The sequence below is a fragment of the Mobula birostris genome, chromosome 6 (assembly GCF_030028105.1).
Source record: "Mobula birostris isolate sMobBir1 chromosome 6, sMobBir1.hap1, whole genome shotgun sequence".
NCBI classification, from domain to species: domain Eukaryota; kingdom Metazoa; phylum Chordata; class Chondrichthyes; order Myliobatiformes; family Myliobatidae; genus Mobula; species Mobula birostris.
The window spans coordinates 184756728-184777869 of record NC_092375.1 but is presented as its reverse complement, the minus strand read 5'-3'; the positions used below and the strand labels follow the sequence as shown (position 1 = coordinate 184777869).

At 42.2% G+C, this 21142-nt stretch overlaps 1 protein-coding gene across 2 annotated transcripts in view; it reads right to left on the bottom strand.

The window, feature by feature from the left end:
• The window catches only part of LOC140199637 (xin actin-binding repeat-containing protein 2-like), a 172777-nt gene extending 168706 nt beyond the window's left edge, over positions 1 to 4071 (bottom strand). The window contains exon 1 of one of the 2 annotated variants that reach the window (XM_072262050.1): positions 3233 to 4071. In XM_072262050.1, the coding sequence (XP_072118151.1) occupies positions 3233 to 3448 (216 nt within the window). In that variant the 5' untranslated portion in view covers positions 3449 to 4071. The remainder of the gene's footprint in view (positions 1 to 3232) is intronic. The other variant, XM_072262048.1, reaches the window with a different exon arrangement.
• Between the last annotated feature and the right edge of the window lie 17071 nt (positions 4072 to 21142).

The following is a 21142-nucleotide window of genomic DNA, read 5'->3' as shown; positions in this document are numbered from 1 at the left end:
CAGGAACAGTTACTGCCCCTCAGTCATTCGGCTTTTCAACTCCTGGATAGGTACATAGAGCTTAGAAAAATAGAGGGCTATAGGTAACCCTAGGTAATTTCTAAAGTAAGTACATGTTCAGCACAGCATTGTGGGCTGAAGGGGATAACTTCACTCAAATTTACTTGCACCATCAATGAACTATTCCCACAACTCAAGGACTCACTTTCAAGGACTCTTCATCTTATGTTCTCCATAATTATTGCTTATTTATGCTTTTATTTATTATTATTATTATTATTTCTTCTTTTTGTATTTGCACAGTTTGTTGTCTTCTGCACTCTGGTTAAATACCCTAGTTGGGCGGTCTTTCATTATTCTATTATGGTCATTATTCTATAGATTTATTAAGTATGCCTGCAAGAAAATGAATCTCAGGATTGTACATGGTGACATAAACAACCTTTGATAATAAATTTACTTTGAGCAGTTGAATTTTAAAACTTGATGTGGGAATATAGCAGCACACTCTCATTACTATTGTTTTAAGGATCCTGCAGCTTTGCATTGACTAACAATGCAGAAGAATTTAAGGGACTCCTGGATAGGTATATGGAGCTTAGAAAAATAGAGAGCTATAGGTAACCCTAGGTAATTTCTAAAGTAAGTACATGTTCAGCACAGCATTGTGGGCTGAAGGGTTTGTATTGTGCTGTAGGTTTTCTATTTTTCTATGTTTCTATAAGAATTTTTGATACACACATTACTGTGGGTTAAGTTGACAGCTCACCATTAGTAATAAGTGTGATTAATAAATGCTTTTCTTCCCAGTAATGTCTACATCCCCTGACTGAACACAACAAAATGTGACTACAAAACAGTTGCCCAATTCTAGACTATTATCTGGAAAATGTAATTCTATCTGCCTTATTCACTTCTTACACAATTATTGAGACATTTACTTTGTCTCCTTTCTATTGCCCACTATGGGAAACATCAAGTTCTGTGTCTTTCTTCATGCATTAGATTTGAGCACCAAAATTTATTCTTTTCTTTGAGCCCCTTTCAGTAAAGACAAGGTCACCAATGGATTTACAAAGTTCAAATCATCTTCAAAACAGAGTTATAGAAAAGTACAGCACAGAAACAGGCCCTTCAGCCCATCTAGTCCATGTCAAAACTATTTAAACGGCCTATCCCATTGACCTGCACTGGGACCATAGGTCTCCACACCCCTGCCATCAATGTACCTATCCAAACTCCTCTTAAATGTCAAAATCGAGTTCACATGCACTACTTGCCCTGGCAGCTCATTCCACACTCTCATGGCACTCTGGGTGAAGATGTTTCCCCTCATCTTCCCCTTAAACTTTTCATCTTTTACCCTTAACCCATGACCTCTGGTTGCAGTCCCATCCAACTTCAGCAGAAAATGCCTGCTTGCAGTTACCATATATATGCCCCTCATAATTTTGTATACCTCTAACTAATCTCCCCTCAATCTTCTACTTTCCATGTAATTGAATGAAACTGAATTTCTAGCCAAACTTCATCCACTGAGGTCTCCACAGAGGTAATTTGGATACACATGACAACACTATAAAAATCCCCTTAATACAAGATTAGCATTGCAGAATATACTTAATGCTTTTTACCCCTTCACACACTCTTTGCCAACATTGACATTGCTTCTGTATCACACATTTTTTATATCAGAGGAGAAATTTAGCTGGCACATTTCCATGGGTGCTGATAATGCATCATGAATGTGTGTGAACAACTATCAGTAAGCTCTCTTCCAGGAAAAAAAACCTCCCAGAAATTCCCTGAATGCTTTTTTTTCTCTCTCTGCCATTACATAATAAGCGCATGAGTTTTCTAGCAGGGGTGATGGGACGGTAAATAAGAATGGAATTCAATTTTTTTTTAATTCCTCCCTTTTCTTCCTCTGAGACTATCTGCAATTGTTTACCCCACCACCCAAATCGGAATAATATATTTCGATGCAGACCTGGGATGGGATCTAAGCCTTCTCTGTTAATTTGCGATGAACTAATCACGGTAGACATTAGGTTTCCTTATTCAGCTATGGAGGTAGCTTATGCTATTTTGTACTCGGTTACTTGAAGGAGCTAAAACATATCAAGTGACACTGGCTCAATCGTTGATCAGTAAAACCTGGCCTGTCAGGGCATGCACATGTTGTATATGGTCTTTGAAGTCTGGAAGAACTTGTATAGTCCAATGCAACAAGAAAGCTTATACACGCTGTCCACCGAGCATGAGGACTTTCTTGGCAGATGCATTCTAATATTTTTATCTATTTATTCATTTATTGAGATACAGTGCAGAATAAGCCCTTCCAGTCCTTCGAGCCACCCACCCAGCAATCCCCCGATTTAAGCTGGCCGTAATCACATGATAATTTGCAGTGACCAATTAACCTATTAAATAGCATGTCTTTGTACTGTGGGAGGAAACCGGAGCAACCGGAGGAAACCCACGCAGTCACGGGAAGAATGTACATCCTCTTATAGGAGGTGGTGGGAGTTGAACCCGGCTCACCTGTACTGTAAAGCATTGTGCTAACCACTAAGCTACAACGCCTGGCTTTTGTAGATCAAACAAGATTCCATTATGATTGAACTTCTAATTCTATAGGAGTACAGAGAGGTCTGTTTTTATCTGCTTCGGGTTTTAAGTGAGATTTTATCTTTATTGAACACAGTTGTAATCTAAAAGTTATTTATATATCTTTGAACAAGGCAATGCCTGTCACTAACCAGATCAATGCAAATGAACGTTATTTTCAACATTGAGAAGATAATATCTATCTATGGAACAATTTGGTTAAATTTTAACTGGATTTTATATAGATATTATTAACTGAATATTATTGCTTACTAATACCAAGTAACAATCCCTTAAACCTGGAGGTGACTAGATATTTATGTCAATAGATCCTAATTAACATGAAGCCATTTATAGTCATTTCGTTAGTTCTGATGAAGGGTCCCACATCTGAAACATAGGCTGCCTCCCTCAGTACAGACTCAGTGTGGCCTGCTGCATGTTTCTGACATTTTCTGTTTTTCAGAAATCTTCAGATCTTCAGCTTTCCAGCATCCGCAATCCTCTAATCTTCAGTTTGTATAATTATCTGATTTTAATATTCTGTAACCATACCTTGAAATAACTAACTTTCCTATTACACATTGCCTTTAAGAAAGTAATCCAGTAAAAAGAACATTACCTTCTTGCAGTTCCTTGGGGAGGCTGTCTTCTCAAACAGCATTCTTAAATCATCCAGTGGGATAGAAAATTTCTCAATCCTCCGGGCAGCTTGTAAATCTTCTTTAATAACTTCACTTTGGGCTGATTCAGTTTCTTCTATGCTTATGGGTGAAGCTAAAATGTCATTTTTCTGTGCTTCACTCACCATCATTCCGGTTTCTGGATCACTTTCCATTCTTGTACAAATAATATTTCCAGCAAGTAAGCTGTTATGTCAGAACACGGGATGCCTTCAGTCAGGCAACCACAGAAATTCCAGCTCTGGTACTCGTATTACACACTCCGATAAACTGGGGATGGAAGCATTGGCTGACTGGTGACTTCAGGCTGCCGTCGAAAGGCTGACGTTAAAAGCTCTTCAGTACCTGTCTAAGAGCCTTATATCGAGAGCAGCTCGCTCAGCAGGACCTTCAGTTCACTGGAAGGAGGTTGAAGTGAGGACTCATGCTTCTGAGAGCATTCCCTGAAAACGATGCAATTGGATCACAAGGCTCCCGCCTCTCCTTCAAAAGACTCAGTGAACCCTTCTTTATTTGGCATTCTGCCAGGCCCTCTGTGTTCTACAAATCAGATTTGAAAAATGTTAAAACGTTTGGCAGGCTATTGAAACACAACTAAGAAAATATGTCTTTTTAAAGCATATCTCATTCATGGTAAAACCACAGCTGCACAAAATCATGACTTTGTTTAAGTTCCTGGTCATGTGAAAACAGTCATTCTGAAAGACTTTTTTTTTCTTGTTTTGCTTCAGGCACACTACTGCACTTCAGCAAACATTGCAAAATTTCAGGAGAAAATTCCCAGCTAGCAGGAAACCAGATCAGGAAGAGTAAATCCCATCACTTCCTTGTATGGAATAATGCCACGTAACGATATTGCTTGGAAACCAACTTTATGTTAAATAAATGCTCAGAAAACGGAATGCAGACATGCCTTGGGGTCAGTCCACTTAAAAATAACACTTAATAAATAAACCACCAGTTGCTTTGCAAATTGGCACCTCTCTCTTTCCCAGGTCTGAAAAACTCTGCAACTCTTTAGATTTTACAATAAATGCAGAGCTTTGCTCTCTGAATGTTTGGTTACAGAGAAAAGCCAGAGCATATATACACAGAGTCGCTTGCCAATTCAATGCTACAGATGTGGCATACGCATTAGTAATGTATTGGTAGTGTATCTTTCCCACTGAATGAAAATGGGGGGAAAATGTTATCCCAAATACAAAATACTAGCCGTACCAGGAAGTTGCATGCATTTAGGGCAGCTTACTTAACCCACAGTCAGCAAATAAGCACTTCCAAACAATACTGCTACTCATTGTGCCAAGTTAACAAATAACCTTAGGTAGTTAAGCACCTCAGTAGAGTTTGTTTTGCATTAAAAATATTTTGATAAAGGCGCAATGAAATAGACATGTTATTATGTCACAAACAAAGAAAATCTGTAGATGCTGGAAATCCAAAGCAACACACACAAAATGCTGGAGGGACTCAACAGGTCAGACAGCATCTATGGAAATGAATAAACAGCTGACGTTTTGGGGCAAGGCCGTCCTTCAGGACTGGAAAGGAACAGTCTCTGCCCAAAACGTCAACTGTTTACTCTTTTCCATAGATGGTGCCTGACCTGCTGAGTTCCTCCAGCACTTTTTGTATGTTGGCATATTATTATGTCTTTTAATTATTCAGTGAATGACTTCCCTGCCATTCTCAGCAACTATATTGTACAATATGTGTATTATCTTCTCACTCTATTTATTGTATTAAATATATTTTTCATACATGCTGCTAAATTATTCTGAACAAGCAAATTTAAAAGCTATGGTTTAATAATCCCTACATTTTCTTACTGATGATTAATTTATTGATGTTGTAGCAATATTGAGTGATACAAAAACAGCCTGGCATTTATAAAATAAAAAGAGATCAAAATTTATTTCCACGGGCTCATTAGGTTAATGGGTGTCCAGCATGATGGTCTGATACATATCTGATAACAGATAGCTAAAGGATACAGATCTCCAATATCCCGCTCAGACCGATGCATTATTTAAGAGACCCCAAGGGAACAGAGAGTCGATGGCTGCATACTTCTGATTATGTGCTCAGCTTGCAGTGCAAACCATGGTATAATTTCTCAAATGCTTGAACATAAGAATATGCTTGGTTTAAAAATATGTTGCTTAGTTATCCAGCAACCAAATTAATAGTAATTATATTAATCTATTACAATTCTAAATCGCTATTACCTGAAAAATAAATACTGTATTGGAGTTTAACATTTTCCTAGAGATTTTTATCAGACTGAGTCTGGTTCTTGAATTATATCATAGTAACTAATTCAAATTGAACAAAATATCTCGTCATGGTTAGACAAAATCCTAATGGATGAAAGGCAATATTAGCTGAAGTACTGGCTCCTCTCCGGGATATTAGACCATAAGACAAAGGAGCAGAAGTCGGCCATTCGGCCCATCGAGTCTGCTCTGCCACTTTATCATGAGCTGATCCGTTCTCCCATTTAGTCCCACTCCCCCGCCTTCTCACCATAACCTTTGATGCCCTGGCTACTCAGATACCCATCAATCTCTGCCTTAAATACACCCAATGACTTGGCCTCCACTGCTGCCTGTGGCAACAAATTCCATAGATTCACCACCCTCTGACTAAAAAAATTTCTTCGCATTTCTGTTCTGAATGGGCGCCCTTCAATCCTTAAGTCATGCCCTCTCGTACTAGACCCCCCCCATCATCAGAAACAACTTTGCCACATCCACTCTGTCCGTGCCTTTCAACATTCAAAATGTCTCTATGAGGTCTCCCCTCATTCTTCTAAACTCCAAGGAATACAGTCCAACAGCGGACAAACATTCCTCATATGTTAACCCTCTCATTCCTGGAATCATTCTAGTGAATCTTCTCTGTACCCTCTCCAACGTCAGCACATCCTTTCTTAAATAAGGAGCCCAAAACTGCCCACAGTACTCCAAGTGAGGTCTCACCAGCGCCTTATAGAGTCTCAACATCACATCCCTGCTCCTAACAACAGGAATTCTGCAGATGCTGGAAATTCAAGCAACACACATAAAAGTTGCTGGTGAACGCAGCAGGCCAGGCAGCACCTCTTCCTAGAGATGCTGCCTGGCCTGCTGCGTTCACCAGCAACTTTTATGTGTGTTCCCTGCTCCTATACTCTATTCCTCTAGAAATGAATGCCAACATTGCATTCGCCTTCTTCACTACTGACTCAGCCTGGAGGTTAACTTTAAGGGTATCCTGTATGAGGACTCCCAAGTCCCGTTGCATTTCGGAACTTTGAATTCTTTCCCCATTTAAATAATAGTCTGCCCGTTTATTTTTTCTGCCAATGCGCATAACCATACACTTTCCAACATGGTACTTCATTTGCCACTTCTCTGCCCATTCTTCCAATCTATCCAAGTCTCTCTGCAGACTCTCCGTTTCCTCAGCACTACCGGCCCCTCCACGTATCTTCATATCATCAGCAAACTTAGCACAAAGCCATCTATTCCATAATCCAAATCGTTGATGTACAATGTAAAAAAAAGCGGCCCCAACACTGATCCCTGTGGAACACCACTGGTAACTGGCAGCCAACCAGAATAGGATCCCTTTATTCCCACTCTGTTTCCTGCCAATCAGCCAATGCTCTATCCACGTATGTTGAAACTATTGAAACTATATTGAAAATATTGAAACTAGCCAATTGGAATTGGATAATTATTACTCATCTTTTTGTTTTGCAGCTTTGACATAATGATCTGTCTCAGGGCAAATTTTGCTAATTTGTGTCCGTTAAAGTTAAACAGCGATCTGTTTTCTGGACATGGTGGTAAAATTCTTTAGAAATAAAAATATAGTCATACTCAGAGACTAAAAGCTATTTCTTATGGTAAGTTATTTAATGTAAACATATATAAAACTTAATTTCAGAATTTCAGCAGATCAGCAGCAGCTGGTTTAGAGTAACACATCTTACAATTGTGTGCAGAAAATGTCTCTAGTGCAACAGAAGCTAAGAGGAGAAGTGATTGAGACCTCCAAAATTATGAAGAGAAATTGTTTCGAAAAACAGAAGTGTTGAAAACCAGAGTACATAGATTTCAAGTAACTGGTAAAGGACTCAGAGGAAAGCGGAGTATATTTTTGATTGTTAAGACTTGGAATAAAGTAATTGGTGAAGGCAACTTAATAATACCATTCCAAGAGGAATTGGCCAAATATTTCTGTATAGTGATATGGGGAAAAATACCACTTGTAAATAAATATGCAATAAATATCAAGAACATGAGATGAAGAGTTCTGAAAGTGAGTCCGAAGTTGTGGAAACAGTTCAGTGATGGGATGAGTGAAGTTGAGTGGAGTTATCTCATCTGATTCAAGAGCCGGATGGCTGAGGGGTAATAACTGTTCCTGAAGGTGATGTGGGTCTTAACGTTCCTGTAACTCCTTCCTAATGGCAGCAGTGAGAAGAGAGCATGGCCTGGATGGCAGGTGTCCTTGATGATAGATGCAGCTTTCCTCTAACAGGGCTCCATGTAGATGTGCTCAGCGGTTGGGAGGGTTTTACCCATGATGGACTTGGTTCTATCCATTACTTTCTATAGCCTTTTCATTTCAGGGCATTGGTGTTTCCATACCAAGCCATGGTGCAACCAGTTATATTTTCCACCGCACATCTATAGAAGTTTGTCAGAGTTTTAGATGAATCTTCACAAACTTCTACGAAAGTAGCGGTGTTGCCATGCTTTCTTTATAATGACACTTAAGTGCAGGACCCAGGACAGATCTTCTGAAATGATAAAGCCTGGCAAGGTAAAGTTTCTGACCCTGTCCTCCTCTGATCCCCCAATGAGGACGAGGTCATGGACTTCCAGTTTCCTCCTCCTGTAGTCAATAATCAGTTCCTTGGCCTTGCTGTAACCCCTCGTCACAGTGAAACTGAACCAAAACATGGACCCAGCAGAGCTTGAGCATCTCCGATCTGTGCTGGCCAGCCAGGAAGTCACAGTGAGTGGACATGAGGGCGGAGAGTGGAGCTTAGGATAATGTCGCCTAACAGCGACTCCTTTGCCTGCATCTTCAGAAACAGCTCTATTTCTATCTTTAATATCTCCTCTTTTCTTTTACAGGGTTCTTTTGAAGACCCTGACCGGGAGTTACACACTGACTTCAGTTCTTTGTGGGAATGGGAGCTGCTCTCAGGGCCTCACGTCTGGCTGCTTTGCGATATGCCAAGGACGTGGCCTGGACAACCAGCATGCCTCCAGGGTGCCGGATTTTCGTGGCTCTGGAGGCATGTAGATTCATGGTTGTTGCCACCACAAAAAACTGGTGTGTCATGGGAGTACACGGAAGATCGAAAGCAGCGAATTGGCTGCTGGCTGTGTGCCCAGAGACCCGAGATCTTTGGGCACAGAGCTCAGAAAAAAGCGATACAACTTTTAACATCGTCAATCAGTGAGTTGTTCATTAAGTCTCTGCTCTCACTGTAAAATGGGGACAGCTCTTTTTCCCTTATTAGGGAGAGAGAGAGAGCCTGTGGTGTGTTGAATTACCAGGTGAACGAGTAGTCTTTGGGGAACTGCAAGTCTGTGTGTCTATTGATGCTTGGCAGCATGCTTGAGTGCTCGGTGGAGAGTGGATGCTTTTTTGTTGGGGGGGGTCATCACTTTGCTACTGCTTATGTGTGGGGGGAGGAAGCTGGGGGGCTTTGGAGTTCTAACATTTATCTGTCATTCATTCTTTGGGGGACTCCTCTGTTTTCATGGATGTTTGTAAAGAAAAAGAATTTCAGGATGTATATTGTATACATTTCTCTGACATTAAATGTAACTATTGAAACATCAGATTTTGACTGCCCAACGCAGCAAGCCCCTGCTGCAGCCCCAGCTGCTGAGTCTCCAAACCTGTCAACACCTGAGCAATTTGATGCCAACCCAGGGACGTGCAGAGAGTTTCCCACTCAGTGATCTCTGGCTTTTGAGATGCAGTCCACTACGTTCCCATCCCACCACAGTAAACTGACCTATATCACCTCTCTCCTCTCTGGCAAAGCTCTCATCTAGGCTACGGTGATCTGGGAGACGAACTCTCCAAGTTGTGCGGACCTATGCCTCTTCGCCAGGGAGTTGAAAGAGATGTTTGACCAACCTGGCAGCAGATGAGAGGCAGCCATCCATCTTCACCAGCTTCGTCAGGATACATATAGCGTGGCTGATGATGCAATCGAGTTCCGCACCCTGGCAGTTCAGAGTGGTTGGATCACTGAAGACCTAATAGCTATCTCCCACCTGGGTTATTAAGTGAAACTAAAGCTGCATTGCCAGCCAGAGGCCCAGCTGAGGATCTCTAGACCCTCATTGATATCTCCACTCAGGTTGACAACTGTCTTCAGGAAGGAAGAGAGCATTGCAATGAGTCCTTCAAGGCTGCCTGTCTCTGAGCCTCTCTAGCCTCATCGTCCTCAATGTGGTCATGTACCCCCCCCCCCCCCACTGTTCCTCTCTCACCTCCACCCAGCACAGCTGAGGCAACTGGGCAGAACCCAACTTTCTCCAGATGAATGAAGACCGATGAATGATGGGAAAGTGCTGCTTCTTCTGCAGTTCTCCAGGCAATTTCCATTCTGCCTACCCTGAGTTGTTGGGAAAACTTCCAGACCTGTCCAGGGAGAGGAGGTCTGTAATGGTTTCCACCATTCCTCCCGGCTTTACTACATCCAGGGCTGTGCTGCCTATCTCCATCTCCTGGGACAAACAACAACATGCCCTTGGAGCCTTCATAGTTTCTGGTGCAGCAGTCAATTTCATGGACCTTGTGTTCGCAAGAGACCTCCAAGTTCCCATGACCCATTTCGACCAACTAGTTATGGCCACACCTCTGTACGGAAGACCCCGGGCCCTGGGACAACCTGTCACCTCACTGGCCCCATCTCTATCCTGAACTGCACACTCAGACCATGTAGTTTCACCTTATTCATTCTCCTCAGTTTCCGCTGATCTTCAGACACTCCTGGTTGGTCGTCGACAACCCAAAAATTCACCGATCCACCAGTGTACTCCACAGATGATCTTCCTGCTGCTAGGCTGCCTGCCTCCTGTCATTCCCAAGCTGCCTCCTGTCATTCCCGAGCTGCCTCCTGTCATTCCCGAGCTGTCTCCTGTCTCTCCCAAGCTGCCTCCTGTCTCTCCCGAGCTTCCTCCTGTCATTCCCGAGCTTCCTCCTGTCATTCCCGAGCTGCCTCCTGTCATTCCCGAGCTGCCTCCTGTCATTCCCGAGCGGCCTCCTGTCATTCCCAAGCTGTCCCGAGTTCTTACTGAGTATACAGACCTGCTAAATGTTTTCAGTTATAGAAGAGCCACAACACTCAAAGTTCACAGCTCAAATTGCATTTATCATCAAAGTATGTCTACTATATACAATCTTGACAGCAGCCACGAAACAAACAAACCCAACAGAACATATTAAAAAAGAAGACCATCAAACACCCAATGTACAGAAAACAACAAAAATAAGCAAATAACGTTCAGAACTGAAGCTCATGAAAGTGAGTCCACAGCCACCAAGCCAGTCACAGGCAGTCCAGGAGCCCATTAGTTGCTGTCCACAGCCTCGGCTCAGCAGAGAGATGAGTAAGCCTCACGAAGCAGTGAGCTGAACATCGGCCCGACTCCCCAACACCCATACGCATCCCCCCACCACCACCTCCAGCCCTGGACACCTGACCTTTTCAATCTGGCCCAGGGCTTAATTTGGCTAAGCCTCAGATCGTTGCTGGCTTTCGGACATGGGCCTGATGCTTCAATACACTCTTGGGCCTGACACTCACTGCTTTGATTTGGCTCACACCCAGCCTTTCCAATGCGGCCCACTCCATTGAACCTCGAACTGCATAACTGAATTGCAGCCTCGAAGCTGCCTGCTCCGAGGAAGGCTCTACAACCTGTCAGCTGCAGATCAGGTGACTGTGGAGGAGTACACCCATGTTGCCATAGCAACCGGTTTCATCCACCCCTCCACATCACCTGCTGCTGAAGGCTTCTTCTCTGTGGTGAAAATAGAATGGTGGAATTTGACCATGCAGAGATTATTGAGGCTTTAATAAGATGAGAGTGAAGAAACCGATGACCATGGCTTTTGAGTTGCTGCAAGGTACAACCATCTTTATTAAACTAGACTTCTGAAACCCATATTCAGGAGGGTGATGAATGATAGACGACTATTAACACCCCTACTGGCCACTATGGATATTTCGTGATGCTGTTTGCTTTTGTCAAAGCCCCGGATGTCTTCTCGGTCCTTATCATCAACGTTCTCCGAAAGATGCTAAATCTCTTTGCCTCATGTACCTGGATGATATACTCAATTTCTCCAAGACCTACCATGAATACATCCAACATATTCGACAGGTGCTTCAATGTTTATGCCAGAACCAACTATTTGTCAAACTGTGGAGACAAAGAGCGAGTTCTTTGTCTCCACAGTCTCCTCCCTCAGGTTACTGTCTCTAAGGGGAATATGCAGATGGACCCTAGCAAGACCCAGGCCGCAACCCACCATGATAAAGCAGCTCCAGTGGTTTCTGGGATTCACTAATCTTTACCCGAAATTCATCTGCAAATTTAGCTTCATTGCAGCACCCCTAAATGCTCTGACTAAAGGACTTCTGGCTCGTTTTGCTAGACCCCAAAAGCCAAGGTAGCTTTCCAGGAATTGAAGCATTGCTTCGTAATGGTGCCTGTCTGTGTTCTCCATGACCCAGAGCTGAAATTCATCATTGAAGTAAACGCTTCATTGTTGAGGCTGTTCTCTCACAACAACCTCTGTCTGACCAGAAACTCCATCCCTGTGCTTTCCTCTCCCAGTGGCTCTCTCCTGCAGGGAGGAATTATAACATAAGGAATAGAGAGCTGTTGGCAGTCAAAAAAGCTGTGGAAGGGTGGAGACGTTGGCTGGCAGGGGCCAAACATCTATTTGTGATTTGAGCCAACCACAAGAACCTGGCCTATACTCAAGAGGCGAAGCAGTTATACTCGTGTCAGGTTTGGTGGTTTCTTTTTTTTTTAACCTTTTTTGTTTTATCATCATTTACTGTCGAAGTTCAAAGAACCAGAAGCTGGATCACCTCACCAGGCAGTATGAACAATCAAACCTGATCGCCATCCCAGACCTCACCCTCCAGAGGTCCAAGCTGATGATACCAGTCAAATGGAAGGTTGAGACCATCATCAGGAGAGAACAACAGCAGAAGGCAAACCCAGGGAATGGCCGCTTTTTTATCCCTAACTCTGTCCATCCAGATGTGTTACAGAGGGGGCACACATCACTTATCTCATAACAACAGGAATTCTGCAGATGCTGGAAATTCAAGCAACACACATCAAAGTTGCTGGTGAACGCAGCAGGCCAGGCAGCATCTGTAGGAAGAGGTGCAGTCGACGTTTCAGGCCGAGACCCTTCGTCAGGACTAACTGAAGGAAGAGCTAGTAAGAGATTTGAAAGTGGGAGGGGGAGGGGGAGATCCAAAATGATAGGAGAAGACAGGAGGGGGAGGGATGGAGCCAAGAGCTGGACAGGTGATTGGCAAAGGGGATATGAGAGGATCATGGGACAGGAGGCCCAGGGAGAAGGAAAAGGGGGAGGGGAGGGAAACTCAGAGGGACAGAGGGAGAAAAAGGAGAGAGAGAGAAAGAATGTGTGTATATAAATAAATAACAGATGGGGTACGAGGGGGAGGTAGGGCATTAGTGGAAGTTTGAGAAGTCAATGTTCATGCCATCAGGTTGGAGATGAAGATGTTAAATCATATGTGGCAGCCTGTCACATTTGCACCCAGACAAGGAACCCAGATCACGATCACCAACTGCCCATTCCTTCCTATATCTCCATGGACTTCATTAACAATCTGCCAGCATTGCAAGGTAACACCATGATCATGGGGGTGATGGACCAGTTCTCCAAGGCCTGCCACTTAGTGCTCCAACCCAAGCTTTCTTCTGCTCATGAGAGAGCCAGCCCTATGATTCAGTATGTGTTTTGAGTGTACAGCTTTCCCCAAGATGTTGCTTTGGTTTGAGGACCTCGGTTTACCCCTCGGTTCTGAAATGCATTCTGTCAGCTCAGTAGAGCTATGTTCAGCTTCTCATCAGAAGGCTGTCACCCTCAGTCCAATGACAGAAGGAAAGGGACAATCAAGGCCTGGAAAAGATCTTGAGGTGTGTTGTGTTAGACAGCCCAACAGCTTGGAGTGATCATTTACTCTGGGCAGAATTTTCTCCTAACACTCTGTACCACCCTTCTGTGGGTATGTCTCCCTCTGAGTGTCCGTTTGGTTATCCAACCCCCTCTGTTTCCTGAGCAGGAATCTGAGGTGGCAGTCCTGTCTCCTGAACAGCTGGTCTGACATTGTTGACAAAAGTGAAAGAAAGCTTGGGTGATCTTTGGTCTCTCTGCAGCAACAGCTGTCAGAGGTGGTTCTTCGTCTTCGTTCTTGGTCTTCGTTCCTGATCAAAGGGTTTGGCTCTCCAGCAAAGATCTTCCTCTGTGGGTTGAGTCTCGGAAACAGGTCTCACAGTACATCAGAACGCTCAAGGCTCTCCGTTGGATCAACCCCGTAACTTACTGTCTCCAGTTGCCTCATGCTACGCATATCAACACCGTCTTCCATGCCTGCTGTCTAAAGGCCCCTCTGTGCAGTCTGCTGGCACCAGTCCTGAAACTGACCTCTCACATCATCAGCATACAGCATCCATTGGCTTCTGGACTCACTTCTGGTTCAGGGCCAATTCCAGTAATTGGCGGAATGGGAGGGTTACAGCCCTGAGGAAAGGTCATGGCCCCCCCTCCCCCACCGTGACATCCTGGACCCAGACCTGATCAGAGACATCCACTGTCACCACCCAGATCACCCTAGGACGTCAGTTGATGGCCATTGTGGGGGGTTGTGGGATTGGGGTGTGGGTGGGGAGAATCTTGTCAAGGTTTGGACTGAGGTGCTGGAATCTTCCCGGCTCTGACGTTCCTCTTCCCCGATTATTAGTTGAGTATTTCTACCCGTATCTGATTTCAACTATCAGTGCACCTTTGCCTTGTTTTGTTTCTCTATCTGAGCTCCCTCTGTTTTGTTGGTCTTAGCTCAGTATTGAGTTTACCTACTCTATGTGTGTGGTAATTCTTACAATCTTAACCTTTAGTAAGGCTTCTTCATTCAACTCCATCCTTGTCTCTGGTCTCCTCTGCACTTCGGTCCGCCGAGTCTACATCTCTCCTACTAGTCCACAGGTTGAAGATATTGGACTTTGCCATAACTACCCTGGTTCAACTCAGCCTGGCAACCACCCCTAGTTTCTCCTACCATATGGACAATGAGCTGAATGACTTGCATTGTCGATTCTGAATCCCTATCTAAATTGCGAAATGAACTTTGAAAAAGAGCAAATGAGCTGCGAACAAGACTCGTAAAATTGTAGAAAAGAAATGTTTTCAGTCAATTAATGGTCATAATTTGCAAAGTCTTTGTCTCCAGAAACCTAAGATTAGTGTATTTATAAAGATATGCGATCTTTCAAAAATGAAGTAAGCTTTTATTCTATGATGGCTAGATACATAAATATTTTCATCTAGTGAAAAATTAACAATTTTATTAAAACAACTATTTTTCTCTCACAAACATGAGAAATCCTGCAGACGCTGGAAATCCAAAACAACACATGTAAAATGCTGGAGTTGTTCAGCAGGCCGGGCAGTGTCTATGGAAAAAAATGAACAGTCAATGTTTTGGGATGAGATCCTGATTCCTGTAGTCTTGTAGGGTGTCAGCCTGAAACCTTGACTGTTTATTCATTTCTATAGACACTGCCTGTCCAGTGTTTTGTGTGTATTACAAACGTTAGTATTTTTCCACTCTTCCTCTGAGAGGGAACTTTGAAAAACTTCTATAGATATGTAATGGAGAGTATATTGACTGGCTACGTGACAGCCTGGTAAGGAAACGCCAATGCCCTTGAATAGAAAATCTCACGGAAGGTAATGGATTCAGCTCAGTACATCACAGATAGAGCCCTCCAAATCATTGAGTGCATCCACATGAAACATTGTGTAGGAAAGCAGCATCAATCATTCAGAGATCCCAACACCCCGGTCGTGCTCTCTTTTCACTGCTGCTATTAGGTAGAAGATAGAAGAGCCTCAGGACTCCAGTTCAAGAATAGTTACTATCCCTCAACCATCAGACTCCTGAATAGATGGGGATAACCACACCGACCTTTAAATCAGTACTGAAAAAAATTGGAAACCCAATATATTTTAAGATAAAGAAATGGGAGAAGATGGAGAGAACAAAGAGGTAACTTGATAGGTGAAGTACCAAGGAAACGAAATGAGACAAGTTGGGTTTGGGATGGCTTTAAGGAATGCGGGAGGTTATGTTGTGTATTTAATATTTCAGTAATATCTGTGCAATCTTGTATATTTATTGTTTGATTAGCATTCTTGTTCATATGGGTTATATATAAATACATGAACTGCGTACGTCACCACGCTACCATATGATATGAGTACATGAAGTTAGACTCACATTTCAGTCTCCCATGTCTTCCTTTGAATTAGTTTAATATTCTGAAGTTACAAAACATAATAGGCTACCCTGCTATTTCAAGTTGTCCTCCGAAGAGATGAATTTTTCAATTCAATGAACATATCACAGAACCTCCTAATGAAGTGTTTCAGCCCGAAATATCTCCTGTATCTCTTCCTATAGTTTCTTCTGGCCTTCTGCATTCCACCAGCAGCTTGTGTGTGTTGTTTGAATTTCCAGCATCTGCAGATTTCCTCGTGTTTGCATATCACAGAACCAATCAGTTCCGACACAGACTGGAGTCCTGAGGGCTGTGGTATGCTAGGTCAGGAGGTTCCTGCTTCTTATTTCGGGTTTTGTTGAAAGAGTATCCAAGGCCAAATGTAGAGGACCTGTCCTGGATCCAGCATGTAGGTGAAATTACGAAGAGAGCTCTGCAGAATCTCACCTTCCTTAGGAGTCAGCAGTGATTCGGCATAACATCAAAAACTTTGGCAAGCTTCAATAGATGTGTAATGGAGGGTGTATTGACTGGTGCCATCATGGCCCAGTATGGAAGCACCAATTCCCTTGAACAGAAAATCCTGCAGGAGGTGTTGGATTCAGTCTGATGCATCACGAGTAAACCTCTCCCAACTACTGAGCATATCTACACAAAATGCGGTTGTAGGAACGCAGTATCCATCATCAGAGATCCTCATCACCCACGAATGATCGGGATGTGCAGGACAATAGGCTAAGAGCTTGGAAGCCGTAATGGGAGCAGTAGTTATTATTGACACACAGAGAACCTGAACTATATTTCCTACTATGACACTCCTCAGCACTATAATTTTTTATGAGTTTCCTGAGAAGTAAAAGAGAGAAAACTGAAAGATGACTCTTGGATGTTTGCTGGCAGGGGAGTCTAGAACTAAAGGCCATAACAACAGAAGAGTTCTTTTTATCCTGTGAGCAAGTAGAAAGTCAAACTCACTGCCTCAATAAGTAGTTGTGGCCAGCGACATCGAAACATAGGAGGAAAACAGGAGAAAAAAGAAAGAGTTGATTGTGGTGAAAGGTCACTGGAGTGAAATGTGAACACTGTTTCTCTTTCCATTGTTGCTGTGTGATCTGCTGAATATTTCCAGATTTCTCTGCTTTATTAAAGCAGGGAAAGTTTTGTTGTGTGAGTTAGATTGAGAAAGGGAGGAGGGCGCATGTAGTACTTTACCCTGATGTGGAACTACTGAGCTAGATTGGCTGTTTCTTTGTTATAAATCCTATGCTCAAATTTCATTCATCTAGAAACTGATCAATCCTAAAGCTTTACAAACCTACACAATATAAATATTACACCAATCTCTGAACCTCTGAATTATGAAAATCTTTGAAGAGTATTGATAATAGCTGGAGTCACCCATCTTATAAAAACACTGCCCAGAAGAAGGCAATGGCAAACTATTTCTGCAGAAAAAATTGCCAAGAATGATCATGGTCATGGTTGTCATTTTCACTCAGGAATTCGAAAGCAATGATGTTGTCATTGTGACTGCATCAGACACCAGTAATGCAGTTTATATTATAAGGCCATAAGACCAAAATACAACGGAGCAGAAGTTGGCCATTTGGCCCATCAAGTCTGCTCTGCCATTTTATCATCTGATCCACTCTCCCATTTAGTCCCACTCCCCCGCCTTCTCACCATAACCTTTGATGCCCTGGCTACTCAGATACCTATCAATCTCTGCCTTAAATACACCCAAATGACTTGGCCTCCACTGCCACCCGTGGCAACAAATTCCATAGATTCACCACCCTCTGACTAAAAAAATTTCTTTGCATTTCTGTTCTGAAAGGGCACCTTCAATCCTGAAGTCATGCCCTCTTGTACTAGACTCCCCCATCATGGGAAACAACTTTGCCACATCCACTCTGTCCATGCCTTTCAACATTCAAAACGTTTCTATGAGGTCCCCCTTCATTCTTCTAAACTCCAGGGAATACAGTCCAAGAGTGGACAAACGTTCCTCATATGTTAACCCTCTCATTCCCGGAATCATTCTAGTGAATCTTCTCTGTACCCTCTCCAACGACAGCACATCCTTTCTTAAATAAGGAGCCCAAAACTGCCCACAGTACTCCAAGTGAAGTCTTATCAGCGACTTATAGAGCCTCAACATCACATCCCTGCTCCTATACTATATTATATATAATAATAATTGAAAACACTCCATCACATCTCATCAAAAGAGCATGAGGCTAGAACAGTCAATGTTGTATGGAAATTACAACTATTTTCGAAAGCCTGACTGGAAAATTTTTTCAGAATAAAATGTTTCAGTCATTTGTTCCATTTGTACCAACTTCTAATCTTGTTTTCCATTTTGCACGAGAAATTGAAATTCTTTAATGATGACTTCTTGGATTTCAGCAATATTGTGTACTTGTCAGCAAACAGAGTCACGACCTTAAATTGGTGCCAAAGTCTGAAATATTTGTGGTTCCATTTGTAAGAGATTGGAGGCCAATAAAGCACAGACCCGTGGATCTCTGTCTTTTTTAAAAGAAATAATAATTTGCAGACACTCAATGCATTCAGTTATTTCTCCCTTTTATGTTGACTGACACAAACAGAATTCTTGAACGGTGATTGAAGCAGCAATTCCGTCACCAGAAACCTTAGGAAATTATGTTAAATAATTCTCCCGGAAGAGCCATTTGACACCTGGGAATAACCAAATATATTTATGTGGAACTAGCAGGTCAGCAATAATGATGATCTTGATAATAATGATGCAAATGTTGGGTGGTGTGGTAGCATACTGGTTGGCACAACACTTTACAGTACCAGCAACTCAGATTCAATTCCTGCCACTGTCTATAAGAAGTTTGTATGTCCTCCCTATGACTACAATGACCCCATCATTGAAATATTCCCATAACCTATGGACACACTTTCAAGAACTCTTCATCTCATGTTCTCAATATTTATTGCTTATTTATTTATTATTATTATTATTATTATTGTTTTTCTTTTTGTATTTGCACTGTCTGTTGTCTTTTGCACACTGGTTGAAGCCCAAGTTAGTGTGGCCTCCCATTGAATCTATTATGGTTGTTATTCTATTATAGATGTATTGAATATGCCTGCAAGAAAATGATTCTCAGGGTTGTATATGGTGACATATACGTACTTTGATAGGAAATTTACTCTGAACTTTGAACTTTCAACTTTGAAAATAGTCCACTCTGCAGAAAGGAAAGGACTGCGCATATGCCGTCCAGAAATGTGTTTCAGATTTGCATTCAGGAGGTTACAGTTAGTTATTTTTTTACTTGGAATTTATCCCAATTTTACCAAGATGTTTCAACAGCAGTTTAAGTATTTTTAACATAATACTATTCAATAAAGCATTATGGAAATGACTGTCAAGCCAGAAAATGTGAGCAGAGGCTTGATCAGAAGCATATTTTAAAGAAGATCTTAAGGTAGGAAGTCATGGTAGGAGCATTCTAGGCAGCAAGTGATAGAGTAAAAGAAATAACGAAAGCATAAAGACAGGCATCTGAAAAATACAGTGTAGGAGAGATGTATATTGTGAGAAATCTTACAGATATACACCTAGGGTGTCTAAGACTTTTGTACAGTACTGTATTTGTCAACATGGAGTGGAGAGTCGAGTTTGTAAATCTGGTAGGAGCAAACGATGCCGGGAATGACGATGGTGGAGCGCCACGGGAGGGGTGTGGTGCAGATGGCAGTGAAGGAGTGCCGGGGCGGGGCTGGGTGGTGTGGATGCGGACATTCCAGCCCTGAGACACCAGGCATGGTCATTGAATTCCAAACAATTGGTTTATTAATCATTACAGAATGTCTCTCTGGTGCTTCCTGCTCCCTCCCCTTTTCCCAAACATGATTCCCCTCTCCCTGCCCCCTTCCTTCTCTCAGTCCACAATAGAGACCCATATCAGAATCAGATTTATCATCACTCACATATGTCACAATTTTTTTTTTTTAAGGAGGGGGCAGCAGTACAGTACAATAAATAAAATTACTACAGTATTGTGCAAAATGCTTAGGCACCCTAGCTGTATATATGTGCCTAAGACCTTTGGACAGTACTGCACATGAAAATTAGAATTGTCTGAATCATTGTTTAGGTGTAGGGAAGGGCATTTGCCCACTTAAATTGGGAGAGAGTGAAGGACTAATTTAATATGATTTGGTGCATGGATGGATCAGGGCAGAAAGTGCTGTGAGATCTGAAAAGGAAGATGGGAGTACAGACAAGAAAGCTGTGTATCTGGGGCGAAAGGCAGCAGGGTAGTACAAAGGCAGGGCTGTTTGTATTTAATATTTCAGTTATATTTGAGTAATATTGTAAATATATTGTTCGATTAAGGACTCGTGTTTATTTAAATAATTCATTATGGGTTATATGTAAAAGTGAATGTCATGCGTCATCACGTCACCACATCATACGTGCTTGCCTCACTTAAAGTAAAAAACAAACTAAGACACACTCCATGTTTCCTTTCAATTAATTTTATGTTTTGGAGTACAGCACGTGTTTCTTCAGGAAGGGACAAAGATGTTTGAATTTTTTAAAAAGGTCGAAAACATTAAAATTCACATTTTTAAACAGTGTGTATTGGGTGATATTATCATAATTATTGGAAATGGATGGCTACATCAGAAAGGTAGATGCCTTTGATTACATAAGGGATAATTGAATATTTGTATACTGAGTGAAGTGAGCAGTATTTTAAAGCAACAAAAACAAAGTAAATGGAATAGCAGATGAGAAGTAAGTGCCAGTTTTGCTAAGTGAATTTATTGGGTGGAAGACCATACAGTTTGCTTAGAAATGTTATCGCTCCAACCAAACCAGCCAAAATGAACTCAGAATGATTTAGGTTTCATCAATGGAATCAAAAGAAGGGGAATCCATTTCAGTATAAGTGCCTGAATTGAACAAGCTTCCTGAGCATCGTCTGTTCAGTGATAGGCTTAATGATGCACTAAGAGACTATTTAGCTTGAGGAATTGTACAAGAAAGCATAAAATATGTCTGCTAACTGACACACAACTTACATTTAAAAGAGCAGTTGAAATAGCTGTAACAATGGAAACAGCAGACAGAGACACCATTGAATTACAGTCAGGAATGAAAGTGAACGTGAACAAATTACAATGTCTAAACAGAACCCACCCTGGCTGCACAAATTGTGTTAACGTTGTGGCAGAGGCTCTCACACTCCCGACCAATGGAGGTTTAAAGCATAACTT